This window comes from Canis lupus, chromosome 29, assembly GCF_003254725.2.
Source record: "Canis lupus dingo isolate Sandy chromosome 29, ASM325472v2, whole genome shotgun sequence".
Taxonomy (NCBI): domain Eukaryota; kingdom Metazoa; phylum Chordata; class Mammalia; order Carnivora; family Canidae; genus Canis; species Canis lupus.
Genome location: NC_064271.1, coordinates 36606674 through 36632541, shown reverse-complemented (window position 1 = coordinate 36632541; position 25868 = coordinate 36606674). Strand labels below are relative to the sequence as shown.

Genomic DNA, 25868 nt, shown 5'->3' with positions numbered 1-25868 from the left:
GTGGGAGAAAGTGTTCCAGTTATGGAATGAAGAAGTCATGGAATAAAAGGCACAGCATAGGGAATATAGTTAATACAGTTGTTCACTTGAAACTAATGTAACATTATATGTCAATTATACTCAAATTTAAAAATGTGAAGAAAAAATGTGTCTTAGGGAAAATATGTTTTAACTCATTGTCTGGGTACTTAGTGGGCCCTCTTATAGTCCACATTATTTTCTTTGTTCGTTCTTTCTAGAATCCTTTATATTAGATCATCTGAATTATTGCCTTTCTTCCCTTTCCTTCCCTTTCTTTTTCCCTTCCCTTCCCCTTTCCTTTCCCTTCCCTTCCCTCCCCTCCCCTTTCCTTCCCTTTCTCCTTCTCCTTCCCTTCCCTTTCCCTTCTCCTTCCCTTTCCTTCCTTTTTCCTTTCCCTTTGTTTTCTTTTCTTTCTTTCTTTCCTTTTTTTTTTTTTTTTAACATTTTCTTTATAGTTTTCTCTCCTTTAGTTACTGGGAAACTTCCCCAATTATGCCTTCTAAACTTAATTCTAAATTTTAATTTCAGATTATTTAACTTAATTTTTAATTTTGAAGCGTTTTCCTCTGTTCTATGGTTATTTTCTTCCTTTTCCTAAAGAGCATTCTCTTCTCTATGGCATCTTTCTGAAACTATTAATTCTGTCTTTTTTTCTGAAGTATTATTCTTCTTTATGCCTTGTCTCTGTTTTCTGTTTTCTCCCCCACTTTTTCTTTTTCTTTTCTTTTCTTTCTTTTTTTTTTTTTTTTTTTGTGATAGAGATTTTACTGACAGGTTCATTTATATTTGAGGGTTGGTCACTGATTGAAAGCTGTTCTCATGCAGCAGAAGTTAAGCTCCTTCCTTCCTTCCTTCCTTCCTTCCTTCCTTCCTTCCTTCCTTCCTTCCTTCCTTCTTTCCTTCCTTCCATTTCCCATTTCCTCCTCCTTCTTCCTCTTCCTCTTCTTTTTCTTCTCCTTTTTCTCATTTCTTCCTTCCTTCCTTCTTTCCTTCCTTCCACTTCCTCCTCCTTCTTCCTCTTCCTCTTCTTTTTCTTCTCCTTTTTCTCATTTCTTGAAGAACTGTCAACTCTTAGTATCAAAAAGTCTTTTTTTTTTTTAAGATTTTATTTATTTAACAGAGAGAGGGAGAGAGAGCAAGCATAAGCAGGGGGAGGGACAGAAGGAGAGGGAGAAACAGACTCCCTGCTGAGAAGGGAAGCCTGATGCAAGACTCCATCCCAGGACTGGGATCATGACCTGAGACCAAGGCAGACGCTTAACTGAGCCACCCAGGTGCTCCTCAAGAAGTCTACTTTGAGGGCAACTTTCTCTGGGAAACAATCCTCTTGTTTCTTGTGAGTAATATGCTGGGAGACAGCATTTGGGAGTTAAGAAAGATAATGAGAAGAAGGTCTCATCCAGTGTTCAAACCACAGACTTTAACTTAATTCCCTTCTTTTTAGGATGTTTTATCTTGCCTTCTGCTATGCCTGGTGTTTCTAAGTCCATAAGCTCTCTAGTACAGTTTCTTTTCAGAATAAATTCCTCTTTTCTTGCATGCACTGGGGAGATGAGGCTTTCTGGTTTTGTCATGTGTAGGGGAAGAGTTTACAACTGACACTGCTGCTTGTGTCACTATTTCTGGCCCCATCTTGGAAAACATGTAATGGCCTCAATCGCTCTGTCTTTCGTCAGTGTGAACCAGCTTTGCATTGACATATCTCTTGGCAGACAACTTTCAGCATCCCTTTCACTAAGCCAGCTGCCAAGTCTCCGCTAGCTTTCCATTGTCCAAAAATTTGAGGCCATTTCTCCTCTTTATCCTTATGGTATTACATATTTTTAAATTCATTTACTATCATTTTGGCCAAGTTTGGGAAAGGAAATGGAAATGCATGCATCTATCTGATTTACTATACTTAATCAGAATTGGTAGGATTTTTCAGAACTAGTAGGAAAAGATAAATCTCTCTTATATTTATGTTTTATCGATTAAATCAGTGAGTAAGTACATAAATTAGAGAATATAGTTGATGGGAGTAATTAACAAACTTTCTTTTGAAAATTACCGTATACTGCTTTTTTTCCTATTTAGAAAAGTTTATTGGATATTATTTCTGCATTACACTTATTGAAAAAAAATTTAGTTGTCCCTGAAGGCACCCAGTCATTTCACATGATCTGTACCCTAATTTTTTTTGTGTAAAAATTACAGGTTAAGTATGAAATTAGTAAAATGCAGCATATGAAACTTCATGCTGAGCCTAGACACAAGTCCAAAAATAAGTTACTCTATATTAGTAGAATAGTGTTCACAGTATATGTTTCCTATGTAAGTCATATTTGAATGCAATTTTTAGAGCCATAGTTAAAGATATTTTGCAATTTGCTAACTGCAGGTGTCCACATTTTCCTTCTACCACATAATCTGTTCCTTTGATTAAATGAGCAACATCTACTGGGATCCACAGAATGCAGCAAAAACAAGTAGTGGTTATTTCTCAAGATTTGAGAAATCTGGGCAGACTGGGTGGCTCAGTGGTTTAGCGCCTGCCTTCGGCCCAGGGCGTGATCCTGGAGACCTGGGATCGAGTCTCACGTCGGGCTCCCTGCATGGAGCCTGCTTCTCCCTCTGCCTCTGTCTCTGCCTCTCTCTGTCTGTGTCTGTCATGAATAAATAAATAAAATCTTAAAAAAAAAAAAAGATTTGAGAAATCTGGTTCACCTTTAGTGTAGTTTCCTGAGATCTCTGCTCCACTGAAGTCAAATGTAAGTTTTTTCTGCATTTAGTCTTAACACCCAGGGCTCAGGTGCATATTCATTATTCTAGAAAAATCCAGCAATTTGCTGCATCTCTTTTTGTCTTTGTGAACAATATGGACCATTCTTCTGTTCCCTTATCAGCTGTTGTAGAATCAAAGAGCTTGCCCTTAGGCATCTTGCGACCACCCAGGGCCAGTGGCACGTGCTGACTCTGTAGGCCACACTGGATGTCCTGCATAGGCTTGCCTGGCGGCACCTGAACTTCAGTGAATACCTCCTTCAAGGTCTGGTACCACTGGCCCCACAGCATCCCACATGGAACCACCCCACTGCGCTCCTCAAACAGGGCCAACATTCTCCAGTAGCTTCCCCACTGCAGCCCCAGGGAGCGAGGTTATACTGCTTTAACACAGGGCAATACACTCTGTACAAATTGATAGACATCAAGTGATTTGACTAAGTTAAATATATTTATTATTTTCTTTCTTATATGTGAACAAATTATATTTTGAGATACTATTTTTATTTATTTATTTTTTAAAATTTTTTTATGATAGTCACAGAGAGAGAGGCAGAGACATAGGCAGAGGGAGAAGCAGGCTCCATGCACCGGGAGCCCGACGTGGGATTCGATCCCGGGTCTCCAGGATCACGCCCTGGGCCAAAGGCAGGCGCCAAACCGCTGCGCCACCCAGGGATCCCCGAGATGCTATTTTTAAATCTTCAAAACAGATTTCAACTTAGGAGAACTTCCCTCCATAATTACCTTACATTTGCATTTTGTTCAGTTATATTTTGTATTCTAAATCCTTGCCATGGGTAATCTTACAGCCACATTATAAGTGAGCTGATTTCATATGTTCACAAAAACAGACTGAGTGCATACCAGGCACTGGGCTATATGCTGGGGAAGCAGGAACGTACATTTCCTGCCCTCATGGAGTTTTCTAATCTGATTGGAGAAGAAAGACAATTAAAACAAGAATGATATGAAATGTGTTAGATTACAGTAGGAAATAACAGAGTGTTCTTAATGCACGGCATAGAAGTACCTAGCCTGGAGGAAGTGACACTATCCTAAGAGTAATGGGAAGCTTTGTAGAGCTTTATAATTAATTCTGTATAAATGGATGCTATGTATAGAATGGATTGCATAGGGACAAGCCTGATGAGGAACAAGACTAGATGTTTAGCTTTTATTATCCAGAAAAGTGAAGATGATGGATGGGAATAGCATAAAGATTTTCAGAGAGAATTGACATACTGACAGTAGGGTAGATAAGGGAATGAGGTAAAAAGGAAAATCAAAGACGACTGTTAAAAATTCTTATTTAATTTTTTGAAATCATCTGGCAGTGAATTCTAGAGAATGATCCAAACTGACAGGTTAAAAGATATGTATGTGACATGATTTTTTTTATTACTTATAAAGGTAATTTATCCATTTAGATCCTTATACACCCTGGGAGAAAATTACTAAAGTAATGTACAATCCAGAGACTAACTTCTAAAAGTAGCTTTTTTTACTTAATATTTAGCACAGACAAGTGAATCATATTAGCACAGTAAATAGGATTAAAAATTTTAGTTCTTTAGCAGGAAAGGCTGTTTTGGATTAATACGTGGTATTTAAAGATGATATAAAAATTCCTAGAAAACGAAGTTTTTGGTGATTAAGGGAACATGGTACATACCTAGGGGGTAGCTATTACTTTTGAGAGTTTCAGATTAATGAGAGATGCTCAGTGTCATAAAAACTAAATAGGATGCAAATCTCTTAATTCTAATTCAATAACTTTGCCTTATCCTTATTATCATGCTGATCACAAAGGGTCTTATATCCTTTGAGTATGTTCTTTGTCCTTCAAGCTTTCAACTATTAGGATTCATTTACTTTTTCTCTACCTTGTTTCAGCCTTGGATTACAAGGCCTAAAAACAATTGAGACAGATTATAAAGCTCAATGACATTGAAAAGGGAATATGAAAAAATATCAGGGACTGAAAAAGAAAAGGACAGAAACACATGATAAGTCATACAGAAGAATATAAATATGCATAATATTTAATCCTATGCAGTTGTTAAAATTAGCCTCAATTTTAGCTGTGAGGCTTCTGGAGTCAACAAAAAGAGAAAAACATGATCTATTATAAGATATTCCTGACACTTTTTTGGAAGATCACATAGGAGAGGGTTTATTGGAATATTGTAACGTGAAAGAGAATGATTTCCATGGGTTAAGATAAAAGAACAATGTAATGGACTATGTCCTCGACAACTTTCTGTTTATAATAACATCTTCTAAATATATCAGTGTTAAAATACTAAAGTTAAATTTACTGTGAATCCATACTTACCCACACTATTCCTTTCACAGCTTGGTTGGAAACAGTGGTCTACAAAACCAATGTTTAGAAAAGTTAGATTTGTGTTTTCCGAAGTATACTCAATATAACACTCATTTTATAGAATAATAATAGGTATTCAGTGAATGAAGAGTTCCGTGGTCATTGGGAATTGCTACGATAAACAAAAAACTGAGCACAAATTTTTTTACAAGTATATTCTTTAGCACTTTTAGCATGCATTATTGTTACTCTCCAGGAAGGAGTTTTAATGTGGTATTTATGGACAGTTTTTTAAAAAGATTTATTTATTTATTTTAGAGCAGGGGTAGGGTCAGAGGGAAAGAATCTCCAAGCAGACTCCCTGCTGAGCACAGAGCCTGACTTGGGGACTAATCTCAGGACCATGAGACCAGGACCTGAGCTAAAACCAAGAGTCCGAGGCTCAACTGACTGAGCCACTCAGGTGTCCCTCCAAACATTTTTTAACCTCTAAGCTATTTTGAGGTCATCATCTAGTCAGAATAATGTTTTGAGGGATGTTGCTTAGAAAATAGTTTTCCAAAAGAATAAAGGGAATACGTAGCCTTTAGCTAGCCCTGCATGAAAAATGAAGAAATTTCTTAAGACACTGAACAGTGGAGTTTAATTTTGCATTTCTTTGGGGGCAGGTGTTCTCTGTTGCTGATGAAAAGCAGGTCCAGATGGTTTGTCAACCAATACTTGACTATGGGGTTGGCATGCCCCAATAAAAACGTAACACAATCTACAATATGTGCCTGAATCATAGATGATGGTTCAAACTTTGCTCTGAAGTGAGCCTGCGTAGTACCTTCAGTCAGGGTCAGATTCTCCTTATTTGGACATAGGACATATGGTTTGGTGTCATAGCAGATAGTAACGATATTAACTTGCAAATTCAAAGTAATGACATCAGTTACCTATTGTATCCCTTAAAAAAATAAAATCCAGTAAGGTACTATCAAAGAATTCATTTTTAGCAGTATAACTTTCTTATGGCCTTCTAAGATTGATTTAAAAAAATATATCTTGGGGAAACTAAGTTTATCTGTTACATAGAACGGTTAGAAATAAGTCAAATATTGGATGACCTCTACTAAAAATGATTGAGTTATAGAGAAGTTGCCTTTAATCTTCTGATAGAAAATAGATAATTTTTCCCCCTATTGAAGTTCTAGTAATAAGATTCTAAGAGTACAGAGGCTGCATTTTAGATAAAGGAATAGTAGTAAATCAACTTCCTTTCAAAAGCACAGGTATTTGCATTCACTTGAATAGATTATGGCAAAATTATTTCTAATAATAGATGTTCTTCTGTTCTTAGTTTGCTGCATTTAAGTGAGTACTGGGAGATAACAAAACCCAACGTGTTAGGTTGCTGGCTGTATAATTTACTAATTACATAATAAGGTCTTAGCTGTTTGCCAGTTATAACTGAATTCACCATGATTAATCTATGCTGAAATGAAGAACATGATTAAATGATAATATTGGACTAAATCATCTCTTTAGGTTGGTCATTTAAAATTCTGGAATTCTTATCCCAACTTTAAGCTTGGATTTTGAGTTCCTCTTTGCTCAAGGGTTTCATAACTGCTTCCTTAACTACTTTGCTTTTTTTAACTATGAAAAACTTAAATTTGTTATTTGTAAATAAAATTTGAAATGATGTTACAAGTTCAGCATCTGTCCTAAAACTAAATACAGTAACATAAAAAAAGGGACACGTGGGTGGCTCAGTCAGTTAAGCGTCCAACTCTTGATTTTGACTCAGGTCATGATCTCAGCATGGTTCCGCTAGGCATGGAGCCTGCTTAAGATTTTCTCTCCCTCTGCCCCTCTCCCACCTTCTCTCTCTCTCTCTCTCTCTCTCTCTCTCAAAAAAGTACTCATCACCTCGTCCACCTCAGGTTGGGGTGGTTGGGCCTGTTGGGCCTGTGAAAAAAAAAAAAAGTACTTGGTAAGATTTCTGGATTCTTCACTTCTTAATATTCTGTAGAACTCAGGAAATTTTTGTCTAGCACATGAATTCTGGCATTTTTACTATTAAGCTTTGCAATAAGTTAACTTGTTACAAAAGTATGAAAAAAAGACTTACTGGCACTGGCACAAAAAGCGTAGCCTTGGCTTGGCATTCTTAGATGTTGAAAAATAATTATTTTGAAAAGAGAATGAGCATTCATGTAGAGTCTCATCCCTACTTTATTTATCAGGAGACTCTATGTGCCTACTGTGACTGAGATCATTTCCAGGTTAACTAACTTTCTTTGAATTTCCAATAAGAATGAAGAAAGGGAAGTCTAGGAAAATATTTATTTGTTTTTTTCTTTAAAATCAATAGTTTTTAAAAATTAAAAAAGAAAAAGAAACTGTTACACATCAAATGCTTTCTGAAAGTTATCTTCTATTGTGTGGAAAACATTTTGATATGGATAATTTATTGAAGCTCTGCTATACCTAGAACTGGAAGGTTTGGAAAGAGATGTGATTTGGAATCTTTTTTTTTTTTTAATTTTTTTAAATTTATTTATGATAGTCACAGAGAGAGAGAGAGAGAGAGGCAGAGACACAGGCAGAGGGAGAAGCAGGCTCCATGCAAGGAGCCCAATGTGGGATTTGATCCCGGGTCTCCAGGATCGCGCCCTGGGCCAAAGGCAGGCGCTAACCCGCTGCGCCACCCAGGGATCCCTGATTTGGAATCTTAAACAAAAATTATTTTTAATAAAAGAAAAGTTGTTTTGGTGACCAAACTGAAGTACTTAAAGGAATTCTCCTAAAACTCTAAAGGAAATATAGAAGGAATATAGAAAAGTAAGCAAAGTGAAAAATGAAAAAAAGCATTTTTAAATAGACATTTTGTGATTAAGATTTACTTTAAATTTATATTGCACATCCTTTCAAAGGCTATAACCCCCTACCAGTAAACCATTTCAAGTATCTTAATAACAAGGAAGGTAGCCCCTTCTATTACCTACATTTACAGGGAAGAAAATTTGCACCATAGCAGGAATATCTTTTTATTACATAAAGTAAGCAAGGACAGAACAGAGAGCAGCTGCCTGACTTGAGTTCTCTACATCTCATGTGTTTTGTTTACTTTGTGGACTTCCGCATAATTAGATTATAAATGTGTTTTAGTAATGAATTTAAATATCCATATATTTAAAAGACTAGTCCTCAAGACTTTTTTTAAAAAGATTTTATTGATTTGAGATAGAAAGAGAGAGCCCAAGCAGGGGTGAGGGGCCGGGGCAGGAGAGGGAGAGGGCGTCTGGGTGGCTCAGTGGTTGAGTGTCTGCCTTTGGCTCAGGGCATGATCCTGGGGTCCTGGGATCAAGTCCCACATTGGGCTCCTTGCAGGGAGCCTGCTTCTCCCTCTGCCTGTGTCTCTGCCTCTCTCTCTCTCTCTCTGTGTCTCTCATGAATAAATACATAAAATCTTAAAAAAAAAAAAAAAAAGAGAGGGAGAACAGACTCCCCTCTGAGCAGGGAGCCCAACTTCGGGCTCAATCCCAGGACCCTGGGATCATGACCTGAGCTAAAGGCAGACGTTTAACTAACTGAACCACCCAGGCGCCCTTAGTCCTCAAGATTTAAAAGCAAAACATCTTTGAAGGTCCATGAAATATATTTTTATTCCTTGAGAGTGAACTGAGACATAAAGCTGAAAGAAATGACCCTAATTACAGCATTACGTTCAGATTTCGTTGTAAAGTCAACCTAGATTGCGTCAGAACTTTGGACAAGTCATGGGAACTGCTGTAGAGGAGAATCCCAAACTTTATTTTAAGGGAGAGGAAGAAGTATTGGAGGGGAAAAGCTCCTATAACCATGAGAAGGGGGTTGCTTCTGCTGTGATCCCTGATAACATTTGAACTAAAAGAAACATCTTATCAGATTGGATAGTTTTCAGTTGTTTTTCTTTTCAATCTTTTCTTTTTATTTACAGTGGATGGAACTGAGGTTCAACACTCTGGCAAAATGCCCACACTGCAAAAAAATGTAAGTTTTACTACCATTGGAAATGCTACTGGGAAGTACTTGAGAACAGTTTAAAGAGCAGAATTCTTACTATGGTAGATTTTGATTTGAAGATACACCATGGGATGAATGCGTACTTAATATATTTATGCTTTCCAAGACAAAAAGAAACCCATATCTTTAAGCTGATTAATATGTTCCATTTTGAAATGAAAATGATTGGGCTTGATTATCACTCTCCAAAGGGAAATCAATTTCTAGGAAAGAAATTACTAATATTACCAGTAACCCGGTGAGGATTTACAAATGTCCTAAGAGGTTATAATCTATAGCAAATAATCTAAAATTTATATTTAAAAAATGGACTGTAATTTAGGAGAAGCACCAGTTTTTTGGAAGTTTATAATTAGATAGTTGTTAGCTTTTTAAATTTCCTGTCTAGTGAGACTATTCTCTGAGAGCAAAGTTTATGTAATTATTTATGTATCTTAACTACTCAGTGTATTTTCCTCTATTCCTAAATAGCGTACCTAAGGAAATTTACAAAAGGTGGTATAAAAATGGTAAAAAAATTGGAGATATTTTGATTAAAGACATATTATGGCAGCTCTATTGGGGGTGGGTCCCCAGATCACCCCAAGATAATGTGATTTTCTAGGAGGATTAATAAGAATTAGTGTATATTTGTACTCACAGCTATGATTTATTATACAAAGCAAAATCAGCAAAAGAAAAAGACACAGGGGACAAAGGCTGGAGGACACCAGGTGCAAGTTTCCAAGAGTCCTCTCCTAGTAGAGTCACACATGAAGGGCTTAACTCCTCCAGCAGGGAATTGCCACAACGCAGGTGAAATATTATCTATTGAAGAGGCTCATTAGAGATAGCGTCCAAGGTTTTTATGGGCGCTGGTCACATCAGCACCTACTGCATAGCACACACCAAATTTCTAAACTCTCAGAAAGAAAGCAGGTATTCAGCATAAATCATATAAATCATATTGCTTACATAAACAATTTAGGCACAGTAGGCCACTCTTATCAGTTAGGGAATTGTGGGAACGTTTTAGATATTTAGGTTCACAGATGCCAGCCAAGGGTCAATCCTGAAAGCAGACCTTTCTAAGGACACCTGTTTCAGGCCTGCTATATATGAACTCTTTCTGCACAATATTTATTTTGATAACAAAATTTTAATTTAAAAATTATTGTTCTTCACTTATATGTGTGAACTGTAACTTTAGCTAAGGAAATTAAACTGCAGTGGGTTGACAGTTAAGCTTTAAAAATGAAAATATGAGTACATAGTTTAATTAGTGTGATCCCTAGTATGATATAAACACCTTATCTGTTTTGAGGGACTCCTAATGGTTTCTAGGAGAAAAGAACTGAGAAGTGTCTGAGTAAAGTATGTGTAACAAAATTTCTCCATTTATCTCTGCTGGATCTAATTCCAACTGAATATAGCCTTGTAAGGATAACTTCTTCATAGCATATTTCTAGGTTCAGAGGAACAGACATTTCCTTTTTTTTATTTATTTGTGAAATTAATCAACTGAATTCTTGACTTTGTCGAATCCAGTAGAAATCTGTACATAAGAAGCAAAGTGGACAACCTCAAATACTACACAGAAAAAGATATACTTGAGAGACACTTCCGTACACATGTATGTGAATATATGTGAATGATCCATATTTTGTGCGTTATCTATATTTTCACAAAAATGAAAAAAATTAAATTGCAAATATCTTCACCAAAAAGATTAAATTGGATGCAAAATTCTATGGAATTAAAAATTCTGTGGCACCTACGTGGCTCAGTCCATTAAGCACCCAACTCTTAGTTTCAGCTCAGATCATGATCTCATGAGTTGTGAGATTGAACCCCATGTGAGGCTCGAGCTCAGCATGGAAACTGCTTGGGATTCTCTGCCTCCCCTTCTGCCCCTTTGTGGTGCATGCATACACTAGCACTCTCTCTTTCTCTAAAAAAAATAAAGTCTTTAAAAAAATTAAATAAAAATCTACGGAAGATAAAAACCAGAAACGTCTTGTGATTAGTAGAGTGTATGCTAAGTACAGTGATGGTTACTTTATACACAGAGATCTACTAGCTGTAATCCTTCCAGCAATCCTGGAACACAGGAATTATTATCCTCATTTTACAGATGAGGAACTGTTAGTGAGATTAAGGATTTTGCTTAAGTGATTTGCTTGGGTAAGTGTTTTAGAACAGTGGCAATACTTTGCTAATAATAAAGAAACGTTGAATGTCCAGATAGTCTATGATTGGTTAAAATTCCACAAGACAGTGTATTCATGTTAAGAATTTGTATCAGTTACTTAAGGAACAGCAGTGCATAGAAATTCACATGGAATAAATCTGCTTAAAATCACTCTTAAAGGAACGTTTATGGAATTGGAATCACATGCTAAACATGGGAGGACTCAGGGCATCCGTTACTTATTTTAGTAAAGATGCTGTTATCACATGAATGCTCATGGCTTGTATCTACATTTGTTTTCTCTTTGAATGTTCTTCTTCATAATAAAATGATGAGTCAACTGTTGAGATAAGATTCTAAGGAATCTTCTTTCTTTTTTTTTTTTTAATTTTCTTAATAGATTTATTTATTTATTTGGGGGGGGGGTGGAGAGGCAAAGGGAGGGGAAGAGGGAATCCTAAGCAGACTTTGCACTGAGCATGGAGCCCAACGTGGGGCTTGATCCCATGACCCTGAGATCATGAGCTGAAACCAAGAGTCAGATGCTTAATTAACCCTGTGCCACCCAGCCGCCCCAGGAATCTTACTTCTTTAAACACAAGTACAAAACACGCTAAAACTATGTTGAAGTTATAGAGGTTACTAAATCATTGCTATGAAACCATCACAAAACACGTGCAGGAAAGCTTGCCCCAGTGGCTCCAGGGACCAAGAAGCAGTTTTTCATGTCACTGTTTCCCACTGGGGCGAGCTTGCTCTTTCGGTGAGCTGGGCACCTTGCGGCCACTGCGGGACAGGAGCTGTAGTCCTAGCATTCTGAAATAGTACTTGGTCTACATCGTTATAATAGACCTAAGACTGGTAAAGAGGCTGGTTTAATCCGTGATAATTACTATTGGATATCATTTCTCCGTATCACTGACATACTCCTTTGTGGATCATCTCCTGACATTTTAAACGATAGTAGGCTCTTACTCTCTTTTATTTTGCTGTTTCGTGCTTTCTTTTATGATTATCCATGAATTGAGTAGACAGTCTTGTGCGAGGTACCGTATGCTTGAAATAGAGGATGTAAACTTGTCTTCGGGAACTTATTCTTGTGGATATAGGGGAGAGAATAGTCAAGTACAATAAAGTTTTAAGTGCTTTGAAAGAGCCACACCTTGCATTTTCTGCTCTCAGAGCCCCGAACCCAGATTAGAGGGAAAGGGTACTTGAAGAGAAGGCTTCCAGTTGGGCGGATGGTATATGAAATAGGTTATTAAAGATGAGTGGGAGCTACCTGTGCAGAGGTACAGTGGAGTCAAGGTATATAGATGTGATATTAAGGAAATGGAACAGATAGGATTGAATGTGAAGGTATGAGAGCGGTTGGGGTAAAGGACGACTTTCTGGCAGGCTATAGAACCATTTGCTAAGATAGGGAACTAGCATCTAGAAGAACTATGTCTGGCAGACACATGCCAAATTCACTTTGAACATATTAGATATAAAGAGACTCTAGGTGTGCTAGACTGTCTAAATCTTCATCCCTTGAAATTCATATCCATCTACTTTTCAAACCACCGATCCTTGATCAGTATAGCCTTGGCTCCTCCCTGCCTTTACCAAGATAACTGACATCTGAAAATGATTCCGTATTGGTTATCTTTTTACAAATGTACAGCTGTGCACTTCAGCGAAACCCTTGCTGGACACTCCCTTTTGATTAAATCCCTGTCCCTGCTTAAATCCTTCTCCCATCCCTCTTAAACTCCCAGCCCTCTAGCACCAGTCCTGCAGCCTCAGCAGGGGAGCTGCCTGCTGTGTCCGACTGAGGCTATCCGTGCACGCTCCGTCTTCCCGCTGCCTGCCCATACGCCACCTATATCTGGGCGTACTTCATTTTCTCTTCTCAGAAGGAGGCAGTTCTCTTCCCTTCGATGCTTATTCCTTTGTTTGATCATGGCACCCATTCCATCTGGAGTAAAGTGCAATTAGCCATCATCCCCGCTGGATCCCTGAATTTGCTTTTATAAAATTCATGTCCCAATGGCAACTTTGATAGATCTGATCAGTCCTCATCCTGCTTATATTCTCTGTAGTCAGTATTTGGTTCTGTGGATCATCCTGGTTTTTTCCTTAAAATTTGTTATTTTCTCAGTTTCCAGGTACCACTTTGTCCTGCTCTCTTCCCACTTTTCTTTTCTTTTTTTTTTTTTCTCTTCCCACTTCTGAGAACATTCCTGTGCTATTTCCTTTGTTGACTTCACTTTCTCTTCCAAGTAGTTAAATATTGTTTTTCTCCAGGGTTGCCACTTTACCACACTAGATCTTGGTTTTCTCATAGTTTCGTCTGTCATATAAATGCCATTAAATCACAACAAAAAGCCACTAAATCATCTCAGGTCTGTCTTTGGAGCTTCATATAATAAATATGCAGCCTGTATTCACCATTTTCCCTATGATTATTTCAATCTGGATATCCATAGGTATCTCAAACCTACATACCCAACTTCCTTACACTCTGCAAACTAAGATTCCGTGTCTGTTGATGAATATATTGCACTAATGAATGTTATCCCATCTGCCCAGCAGACCAAGCCAGAAATCTGAATGTATCTTTATTCCCCATATCCAAATGGAAACAAGTCCTATCATTTCTCTCCCTTGACATTTCAGTTCTGATCTCTTATTCCCACTATTCCTACTTTAGTTCATACATTTAGGATCCCTCTCTAGGACTGTTGTAACAGCTTTCTTTTTTTTTTTTTTTTTTTTGTAACAGTTTTCTAATTTATCTGTTGGCCTTTAGCCTTGCTGTTCTCTTTTCCATTTATTAGAGTAATGGCCCAGATACAAATATGATTTTAAACTCTGGCTCTAAATCTTTTAGTAGCTCCAAAATTCATGGTCGTGGTGTACAGTTGTACAGGCTGTATATTGCACGAGGTGCTATTTTCATTATTAATCCGGGCTTGTCTATTTGTGGCATATAAAGTATCCTGAAGAAGGACGTATTTTACTTATTGATATAAAGGCACCATTTGGACTATTATAGGCCCATTGTCTAAAATCCAAAATCAAACTCCAAACTTCTTAGCAAGGTATATACAACCCTCCAGGTTTAGGTATTTGCCTTATCTATCTAGTGATGTTTTTATTATGCTTTCTTCCATCTTCATACACAAATTACTATGTACCAGCCTCAATAAAATATTCAAATTCCATAAATATACAATACAGTTTCTTGCTTCTGTCCCTAAATCTCATCCTGCTAGACCTCAGACAGCCTGCCTAGTCCGTTCCTCCTTCCTATATACTTGGAAAACCCCTACTTAACTTCACAAATTAACTCCTACTATAACCCTTGATTCTACTACTCTACTACTCACCTACAGAAGGCTTCTCTGAAAGAAAAGTTACTCTGCTGCTTGTTTCTTGAACAAAATTCTTATGTTCTTCAAACCTGAACGATGTCACTGTTACCTGCTCAGATTACTTACTAGCTTACTCACCTCTTCACATCTTATCCTGTCCTTAAGCTATATCTAATAAAACTTTCCCTGGCTACCTCATCTGCAAGTTGTGCTGTAAATAACATTGATTGGCACCGTCTTCATTTTCCAGATGTCCTTTATAATGCCTGTGGCCCATGGGGGGAGTATTGTGAAGGGAAAAGTTACTAACCTGGGGAGCGAATAGTTAGATGTTTGGGAGGTATTGCATGATCTCTTACTTTTGGGAGATTCCTTCTCCATGTTTTGTATATTAGAGGCTCTTGACGTTCATATCCAGTAACATAGAGAACTAGTTAACTATAACAAACATTCTTTTAATGCATAGTTCAGTTCATATAAAAGTTAAGAAAATACCCAGGGATGGGAAATAAAGAGGAAAGGACAATCATGGCTGTCATTTCAAGTATCCTGAGGGTATTTGCCAATACTGGTGATCTGGGCCCTTGGGTTTCAATGTTCAGATGAAGAATGAGAGGAAGGCCTTGGCCTCCCAGAATATGGAAAGTTGAAATACCATCCCGTCACTCCCAGAAAAAGTACTTAAGGCTGTTCTTCATGAAAAGAGTGGGTAGGGAAAAAAAATCTACCAGAAAAGGAATGTTACAAAGTAGAAATTTGATGAGCTTTATTTTTTTTTTTATTAAGATTTTTTTTTTATTTATTTATGAGAATGCACAGAGAGGAGAGAGAGAGAGGCAGAGACGCAGGCAGAGGGAGAAGCAGGCTCCATGCACCGGGAGCCCGATGTGGGATTCGATCCCGGGTCTCCAGGATCGCGCTCTGGGCCAAAGGCAGGCGCCAAACCGCTGCGCCACCCAGGGATCCCTTTGATGAGCTTTATATTTTACCTCATTTATGTGGTCTAGGAAAAGCCAGTCTCTGACATCAATTTAAAGTGGTTTAGGGTTTGTATCATTCTAGGGAACCTGGGAAAAGCAAATGAAAATTCTCTGTGGGTGAAGCCTCCCCTAAACCATTCTTATGGATTTCTTATATTAAGAACTGCCAAAATAAATTATCAACAAAAGTTACCAACCACATGAGGAAGCAAGGGACTATAAGCAGAATCAGCATCAGAAACAAACAGTATAATTAGATTCCCAAGGACTTCAGATATAACTATTATAGAATATGTTACAACCGTGTATAAAATGTTTTAAAAAATAGAAGTGAGAAAACAGTCCATAAAAAAACCTGTATACAAGCTTTCATGGCAACTTTATTCTTAATAGACCCAAATTGAAAACAACTCAGATTAAAAAAAAAAAAAAAAAGGAAACAACTCAGATGTCCTTCCATGGGTGAATGGTTAAACAAACTGTGGTACTTCCATACCTTGAAATACTACTCAGCAATGAAAGGAATGAGGTATAGACATATGCAACAGCTTGGATGAATCTATGCTGAGTGGGGAAAAAAACAGTCCCATGAGGTTGCCTACAGTATGATTTCATTCATCTAACATTTTGAAATGGTAAAATTTTAGAAATGAAGAGCAGATTAGTGACCATGTAGTGGGTGCAGAGGGTAGGGCAAACCAGAGGGACACAGGTGTGGTTATAAACGGATCCTTGTAGTGTTGGAACTGTTTTGTATCTTTACTGTGGTGATGGATACTTAAACCTACACATGTGATAAGATTGTATAAAATTAAATACGCACATACACAAATGAGTATAAATAAAATAGGAAATCTGACTGTCAGTGGATTGAACCAGTGCCTACATCCTGGTTCTAATACTATACTGTAGTTTGCCAGCTGTTCTTACCATTGGAGAAATGGCATAAAAACCCATGGGATCTCTCTGTATCATTTCTTATAACTGCTTATGAATCTACAACTGTCTCAGAATAAAACATTTACTTAACATAAACAACAACCAAGTAGATTTTAAAAGAAACAATAAAATTTACAGAAAATACAATGCAACGAATGGACAGATTAAGCAGCAGGTGAAGCTGAAAACTGAATTTTTGGTGGGTTAGAAGAGAGAGGTAAATAAAGTACCTAGAATCCAACAGGGGCACACAGGTAAGAGTAATATTAAGAGAAATGTGTATGAGAGGCATCTGAATTATATCTGATTCAGAAGGCAAAACTGGAGAAAGAGATGGGGCATTTTGAAGAGATAATCCCTAAGGATTTTTCAGATCTGTGAAAGATATGAACCTTTAGATTCCAAAAGAACAGTGAAATCCATGCAAAATAAGCAAGTGCCTTACAATGAAATTGCAGAAAACCTAAGATAAATATAAGATAATAAATAAAAGCAGAGAGAGAAGACCGATTTTTTTCTAAAGAATTTTTAAAAGATTTTATTTATTTGACAGAGAGACAGCACAAACAGGGGCAGAAGGAGAGGGAGAAGCAGGGTCCCTGCTGAGCAGGGAGCCCGATGTGGGGCTTGATCCCAGGACCCTGAGATCATGACCTGAGCTGAAGGCAGATGCTTAGCTGACTGAGCCATCCAGGCTTCCCACCCCCAGATTTTTACTATAAAAAAGTACCGGTTCTGTCAGCAAACATCTCAACAGCAACAATGAAACCAAAAAACAAATTTTAAAATACTTAAAAGTATTAAGAGAAATTAAGTATCAAACTGATATTATAGACCAACCTAAGCCATAAGAGAATAATGAAGGCATTGGTCTGTATTTTAAAATGCATACCAACGCACCACAAACAGCAACAATAGCAAAAAATCCAGAACATTTACCATCTTGATACCCTCACTAAAGAAACTGCTAAAAGATGAACTTAGGGAAAATGGGAAATATCCTGAAAGAAATTTCTACAAGGCAAAGAGAAAAAGTGAACCAAGATATTGTAAACAGTCATCAGGAACATTGTATAAAAGAGCAAAAACAGCAGTAATGAGAATATTAATGCTAATGAATTTGGGGAAATAATACAAGAGAACTGACATATTGGGAACAAGAACATCTAAGATGGGAGTAGAAGTTTGGAAGTTAACGCTTTCTGTGATTCCGTATTGGAAGGGTAGATTTGCTAAATGATTTTGGTTTTTAAATATTATGTATGTTAAAAATTTCTGCTAAATTAGTAGAAATAAATTGTAAAACTTTCTAAATAGTAGGTGGAAAATGAAATAAAAAAATCATGGTCCAGCCACAAGAAGTCTAGAAGTAAGGGTGGAGAAGCATAGAAAATACAGAAACTATAGAAAGCCAAAATAAGATAGCAGAAATAATCCACATATATATCCGCTGTCAGATTATATGTAATTAGACTTGGACTCATCAGCAAGACGTGCCAGGAATTATCAGACTAGCCAGAAGTCCATGTGCAGTTTGAAGAAGAAACCCATGAAATTCAAGAACATAGGCTGAAGATAAAAGGAGAGAAAAAAGGTCAAATCACAAAACCCTCACCAAAGGAAAGCTCTACCATGCAACACTAACCAACATGAAAAAAATAATATTAACGTCACTTAAAAGAACAGAATGCTGTTCTCGTCTTTATTTTACCAGAAGAACTTTCAAAGTCTAACTGGCCACCCAGCTAACCACATTTTCTAGTCTCTCTTGAAGAAGATTGTAGCCATGTGTTCAAATTAAGGCAAAACTGCTTGTCTTAATTTTCTCTTCCCTCTTCCATTTGGCTGGAAAAGGCATCTGCAGCAGGAGACTTGTCACCTCTGTTGTCTGGCAAGAGCAGTTAATCCCAGAACAGAGCTGTTTCTCCAGCCTGAAGCTGTACATTTATCTTTGAAATCTTATATGCAAGAGAAATAAACTTTTTAAGCTACTGTATACTGGATGTCTCTATTCTAGCATTTTAGCAGGTACCTTGAGTATATCTCATGTGCTTTAGGGTAAAAAGAATGATTATTATGGTCACTCCATCAAAAACATAAATTCTGGAGGCTCCTGGCTGGCTCAGTCGGTAGAGCATGTGACCTCAGGGTCGTGAGTTCAAGGCCTACCTACACTGGGCATGGAGCTTACTTTAAAATAAATAAATAAATTTTTTTTTTTTTTTTTTTTTTTTTTATTTATCATAGTCACACACAGAGAGAGAGAGAGAGAGAGGCAGAGACATAGGCAGAGGGAGAAGCAGGCTCCATGCACCGGGAGCCTGACGTGGGATTCGATCCTGGGTCTCCAGGATCGCGCCCTGGGCCAAAGGCAGGCGCCAAACCGCTGCGCCACCCAGGGATCCCATAAATAAATTTTAAAAAACAAATGCATTAATTCTGGGTTTGTGTGAACCATATAATATGACTTCAAAATAAGTGAAATAAAAATTTATAATTATAAGAACTGTGCTCTTGTACACCAAGACATTAATATGAAAATGTAAATTCTAATACTCTTAGAAGATTTTAGAAATATTTATATGACAGGTAGAAAAGAATTTCCTACACAAGGCAGAAGAAACCTGAAAGGAAAACATGGTTAATTTTTACTATGTTAGAATACATTAATTTCATGAATTAAAATTTATTATCGAAACATGTTATTCAAAATGAATTTTAAAACCCACAGGCTTAGAATCCTCAGGGACAGCAGCATCTATGTGCCAAGTCAGAACTAAAACCACCGTCACAGATTTCACCCCACTGACTGTTTATAAGACTCCTGGTGGGTGTAGTTTAAAAAATTTTAAGAACCAAGAATTCGCTCAGTTATTGGCACAGTCTGTGAGCCATGGGTTTGAGGCAGTCGGTGAGCGCACTCACATCTGCATGAGCTTTGTGGTCCCGGAGCAGGATGTTCCTAGCACCCTCTGCTGGGCTGAGGTCCACCTGCAGCCTCCCTCGGGTGGCTGGAGAAAGTTCCTAGACAGGTTCACCTCGCAATCCTCAGGCTTCTGCCTCTTGAGAACTATTGGGTCTTGCGTGCACTTGAATCACACGTGATCGAGAACTGACGAAAGATAATACTTCACTTCTGTGACCAACTGTTGGAATCAGAAATTAAAACAACAACAACAACACCTTGGTAACATTGTGGGTACCAAGAACTTGTATAGTTTATACATTGTAACATCCTGTTGTAAAATCTGCTAAAAGGCATACTTTCAGCAGGACTTTGTGGATAGTTGAAGAGGGGATGGCCAAGCCAGGCACAAATTATGTATCTGGAAAACATTCCTTAGAGATTTTGTGTTTGGCACTTTCAGGTCATCATCTGGCGGGAGTTTATTTAGCATTGGCAGCCTTTCTGAATGTGCTTTTATCAGGTTTAGAACCTATGTTAAGGGTTTTAGTAATATTTTAAAACTCTTTGTTTTAAAAATGGTTTTTGTTTGTTTTTTTAAGTGAAGGTTAATCTTACAAAAAAAAAAAAACAAAAAAACGAACAAACAAACCCACAGGCTGAAAGAAGATAGAAATAGTATAGACAACTTCCTGGAATACTATGCAAATTATATAAATATCATCTGTGAGTCCGTAAGCGAAAGATAGCCCCAAAACCAAGGGATAATAAAATGAACAAGTGATTAATAGAGAAAAGAAAACCAGTAGCCAACTAGCCTTTGAAAAGATGTTCAGTTTTGCTAGAAATCATGTTAAAACCACAGTGAAATACCCTTCACACCCATAAAATCGTCAAGCATGAAAACAATACCCAGTGTTGAAGTGTTGATGTGGATGGAACATTGGAAGCTCTCGTATGAAGATGGTGGGGATGTGTAAATTGAACATTTATGAAAGCTGGAGGTATGTCTACAATACAACCTAGCAATTCTGTTCCTAGGAATATGTTTGAGAAAATTCCTGCCTGTGTACGTACGAAACACAAAGGAGTGTTCAAAGCAGCATTGTTACAATAGCCAAAAATTAAGGGGGGACACAAAGCCCCACAACCAAACCTTTGTCTGCGCATTAACGGGAAGAATAAGTAAACTGGTACTTTCATATAACGGAAGATAGTTGTGAAAATGAGCTAGATCTCCACATACGAGTGTGCAAGAGTCTCCTACAGAGTGTTAAGCAATCAAAAAAAGGGCAAGTCACAGAAGCATAGTTCAGCACCCACACATACAAAGTTTTAACACATGCAAAACAGCACGACATAGCTCATGCAGATACCACGCGTGTACTAAATGCATATGAGATTTTTAAATCTATGCAGTAGGTACCTGTTGCTCAGTACTTTATCCCCATTATAATATGACACTGGAGTTATAGGGTAGCAGTAGGGTCTTTCTTTTCTAGGAAGACCTCCCAGAGGTAGTGATTGTGTAGGTTGGACGATGGGAAATGAGCATGGCTTTTCTAAGGATAATTCACGCGCTGAAATTAATGTACTAAATAATAAATAAATGTACATTGGCCCACAGAAAAGCTGCTCCAGTATTCACTGAAGACCTTTTGATTTCCTTAATACACAATCTGATAAACTGAGCTGGTTTACAATCCTTGGCAGATTAGACTGCCAGAGGCAGATACACAGGTAAATGGGACACGACAGCCGGCTGTGAGGCATAAAGGCAGGGAAAACCCCCAAATGCCTGCGTAAGAATTCAAACTAAAAGTAGTCTAAGGCTAACTATAAAGGCAGTGAATCTTACATGTCCTGGTAACTCCACGTACAAGCTGTATGCGATGGTGACGATGACCCCAGGTGACCCAGATGCTTGTTTCAGTTCAGGAATTTAGGAATGTTGATGATACATATTTGAAACATTATTCATTAATTTTTTTAAAAAAGGTTTAGAACTTAAAGGAAGCTATTTTGCTGTTACGCAAAATTAACCTCTTTGGAATAGCACATCTCTAAAGTATGCCTAGTAAGTAATACATTTATTTATTCTATTTATGCAGCATACCTTCCTTGAGCAGTTACTCTGTGAGAGGCATGATGTTGACACTGGCCATGCAAAAGCAGATCAGATACTTGATTATTTGATTCACTAATACAGCGCCTCCTACATGATGTGTGTTAATATATTTATACTTAGGAAGAGAAGAAAGTGCTAATTTGGTGGTGTGATTCTCTGCTATACTTGTACCATTTTGAAAATTACAAAAATTAAAAGTGTAAATAACTCAAAAGTATTGGATTTAAAATTTCAGTTGAGAAGTGTGGCAACAGTATAGGCTTTTATGAATTTCCCATAGGCTTCTTGCAGTATGTATTGAAAGATTTTAAAAGGTTTAATCTCATTGATTTTGTAATCCTAATCTTGAAATTTTGAGAAAACCAAGAAAACTAAACAGAATGCTTTTTAAAATGATGTTTACCTGGCATTATTTACAGTAATGAAAATTCTAAGTGTTCAGTAGTAGGGGATTGGTTAAATTAGGTTATATTCATCCATTGGAATTCCAATTTGACAATATTTAATGACATAGGAAAATGCATATACTATGTTAGTAAATTAAAAAAGACTATCTGGAGAAAAATATGCTGAAATACTAAGTGACTATGTAGTGGGTTTATAGGTAATTTTCCTGTCCCTTTTTATTATTTACTCTATTTTTCAAATTTTCTACAGTAAACATACACTGTTATAACTGCAAAAAATGAAGCGCTATTTCTAAAATAGCACATATTTTCCATCTCAGAATACATTTTTTTTGAAATGGGTTTTTATCTTTGGAGATCATTATTGATCGCAGCGGTTCTTTTGTTGATACTGTCAATAACCAAGGCTTGAACTTTGTGTAAAGCCACTGTAATATAATTTATCATTCATCATTATATTAACTTCTTAAAAAGGACATTTTTATGCATGTTCTTCTCTCTCAAAGAAATAAATGGAAGTACATGTATTACTAAAGCCATAGAAAAGTAGTCACAGAGATGAAATGGAGAAACCGCATGTCAGTAATGTTCTCTTCTGCTGTCATGAATTTGCAGTTCCTCAGTGGGTAGTGCACTCCCACGAAGACGCTGCTGTGCATATATTACCATTGGAATTATATGTATTTTCATTGGAGTTGGATTAACTGTGAGTATTACTCTACTCACTGTTAGAATTCTTTCTTCTTAACTTTACCAGTAGTAAACGATGAGGCCTGGGACAGCCTTCAGTGATCCCCAAAGAGCCTGCCTCCCTGGCATACCAGTCCCAGAAGCTTCTGAAGGACTGTGGGCAATCTGAAGCCCAATCAATCTATGGACCCGTTTGGAATGGAGCTTGCCCATCTGGTGAAATGGTGTTTGGGGACTCCTCTGAAGGTCTCTGACATTGGGGACTTCACCATCCATTAAGCAAAAGCCCACTGTTTTTATTTAGTCCCATACCAAAGCAAAAGCACTACTCAATCAGCTATGGAGGTCTGAAAAGCCATTTTTATTCAAATTAAGCACAGATTTATTATCATTATGGGGATGGCTTATTTTTAGAGGAGACTGAAGCTAAGTAGTTGGCGTGGGGATTATTCTCCCCCAGGAGAAGGAAGGAGTTACTGATCTTTTTTGCTATTATTTACCTCCCATTCTCCTTTGTCCTACCTGGTCCCATATTATCAGAGACACTCCTCTTGTGTCATACAACACTAAGGAGTTTCGATGACAGGTTTACTTACTTATAGAAACACCATGTTCAAGTGGGCTTTTTTTTTTTTTTTTGCATAAAATTCATAGTTAATATAACCGGCAATATTGTCTTACTAAATTTGACTCTGTCAGTGATAGTCCACAAATGCATCAACTCCTATTTCATAGGGACATTGTGGCCTTAGGGATGTATTTCCTAAAAATCACATATAAGCCAACACAAGCTCTTTAAATAAACCTTTGGTTAAAGTTTTTAATCTTTTGTTATTATATTGCTTTTTATTTTAGGTTGGCACCCAAGATTTTGCAAGGCGATTTCATGCAACCTATGTTTCTTGGGCAATTGCTTATCTCTTAGGTTTGATTTGCCTTATCCGAGCTTGCTATTGGGGAGCCATACGAGTGAGTTACCCAGAACATAGTTTTGCATAAGCTTGCTTGTAACTTGGTGATGCAGGTGAGAGTATCTGGCAGTTCTTGATAAGCTACTCTGGGCATCTTTGAGTCATTCATCCTAATGGATTCCATTCTGGTTTCTGTATAAAGTTCCAAGACTTTGGGAGTGTTTTATGAACAAATGCTCATTGCACTACATTATATGCAAACAGTTTGTTTTGCTGCTAGGTTTTCAAAGCTCTGAATAATAAAACTGTGTCTTCATGTTCTTTTACATCTCTTAAAGATATTTTGGATTTGCCAAACATTACATGTAACATCACCTTTCCATTATTGTTTTTAAATCAGTTCCATTACTTGCTGATCTGTGAGTATTCCCAAGGAGTATTTATAAATATTTCTACAATAGCTTCACATTTATACTCACATTTTAGTTAAACAGTATCAAAATTGCTCGCTTTAAAATCTAAGCAATATGCATTTTGCTTGAACTGCTTACTGTAACTTTAACCTAAGATCATAGTGACCTTATTCAGGAAAAAAAAAAAAAATTGAGTGTACCTTCAAAGACTTGACATTCTTGTCAGATAAAAACCATTTCTAGATACTGTATGCTTGTTTTTTGTTGTTTGTAGAAAGATACAATATTTTGGTAGTAATTTAAAATACAAGAATGAAAATATTTATTTGTCCACAGTTGGAGATAATGTTGGATAAATGTTTTTTCTCAAAGATCACAGGACTTTTGTCTTTCATTTTTGTCTGCTTTTTTATTTACTAATTTTAGAAGTTCTGGTCTAGATTTATGAAATTTAATGTTAATCAGCTGTATGTATTCCTTTATAGATGTTGGAGGAAGTATTTCACATAACATGTTTTATAATAACCATTTGAACAAAGATATATTTACCTTAAGTTGCCCCCCTTTACATTGGATCATGGTGAATTTTCCTTATTGGGCTAATTATGGACTACTTATATGAGAAGAGAGCCTGTGACATTTTACACTAGCTAAAATGTTGAGATTAGAGGTAGTTATTCTTATCATTCTTCTCAAATATAGTCTGGTCTGATAGTTACCCAACTTATTCAAGAAAGTAGATCACAGACAAAAAACAACATAGTTTTCTAAGAATTCACTAAGATTTAAGGAATCAGCTCTCGCACTGCCCATCTTTGCAGTTTTGGAAAAGAAATTGCTTAATTGAGAAATAATGTTCTAAAGCCTTTAATATAGTAGAATTAAGATAAGGGGATAATATGAGTAAATTAATTGGCTATTCCAGAGATAAGAATAATAATTTAAATATTTATGTTCCTGACTAGTATAAAAATGTACTCATCAGAGAATTTGGAGCAAAATATGTGTAAACTTTAAAGAGTAAATGATAAATGTTTAAATGCAGTAGCTCAGGATTATATGTACCTTTGAAAATACGCTAATAAAGATTATTGTTCAAAAATTACCTTGTTATATTTCCATTTTTTAAAAATAAAATGGTGTTTCCAAAATTGCCTTGAGTTATTACTCTAAAAGGAGTTTTCGTGTTTAAGAACATATGTAATATTTCTTTATATAATATTCACTTATTTTTTTTCTAGTATTTTCCTGCTTTCATTTTAGAAATACAGATTTTAAATCCATTAGTAATACATTTGATGTAAGGTATGAAATAAGAATCTAATTTATTTCTTAATGGCTAACTAGTTGTAACAGCAAACCCACATTAAATTATATGCTGCATGATCTTTTTCCTTTTGGACTATAATTCCGTGATAGTAGGAACTTGGGTGGCCTTTCTCACTGCTTTATCTTCAGCATTTAGAACAGCACCTAGTGCATTTGTATTCAGTAGATATTTGTTGCATGAATGAATAAATGATTGGATGAATTGGTATGTTAAAATTTTATCCCTTGGGTTTAGTCTTTATATTTTGTTACAGAATATATAAGTGAATATCCATATAATCTTGTGTTAAAGAAAAACTTTCTAAGTAAAACCTCAAAACAAATCACATAAAAGTACTGATAGATTGTATGATAAAAAGAAAAAAAGAACTGTGTGAAAAAATCATAACGAAAGCCAAAAGATTAACTTTGATATTTCCACAATAGTAGAAAGAGTTAATCTTTTTAATACAGGAAAGAACTAAAGATACA

At 36.7% G+C, this 25868-nt stretch overlaps 1 protein-coding gene and 1 pseudogene across 1 annotated transcript in view; one reads left to right on the top strand and one right to left on the bottom strand.

Moving 5' to 3' along the window:
* The window catches only part of PIP4P2 (phosphatidylinositol-4,5-bisphosphate 4-phosphatase 2), a 55711-nt gene extending 30538 nt beyond the window's left edge, over positions 1-25173 (top strand). The window contains exons 5-7 of the mRNA XM_025433564.3: positions 9081-9133; positions 22670-22760; positions 23600-25173. Coding sequence (XP_025289349.1) covers positions 9081-9133; positions 22670-22760; positions 23600-23743 — 288 coding nt within the window. The 3' untranslated portion in view covers positions 23744-25173. The remainder of the gene's footprint in view (positions 1-9080; positions 9134-22669; positions 22761-23599) is intronic.
* On the bottom strand, positions 2711-5105 carry LOC125753959 (nudC domain-containing protein 2-like; annotated as a pseudogene).
* Positions 25174-25868: the final 695 nt, after the last annotated feature.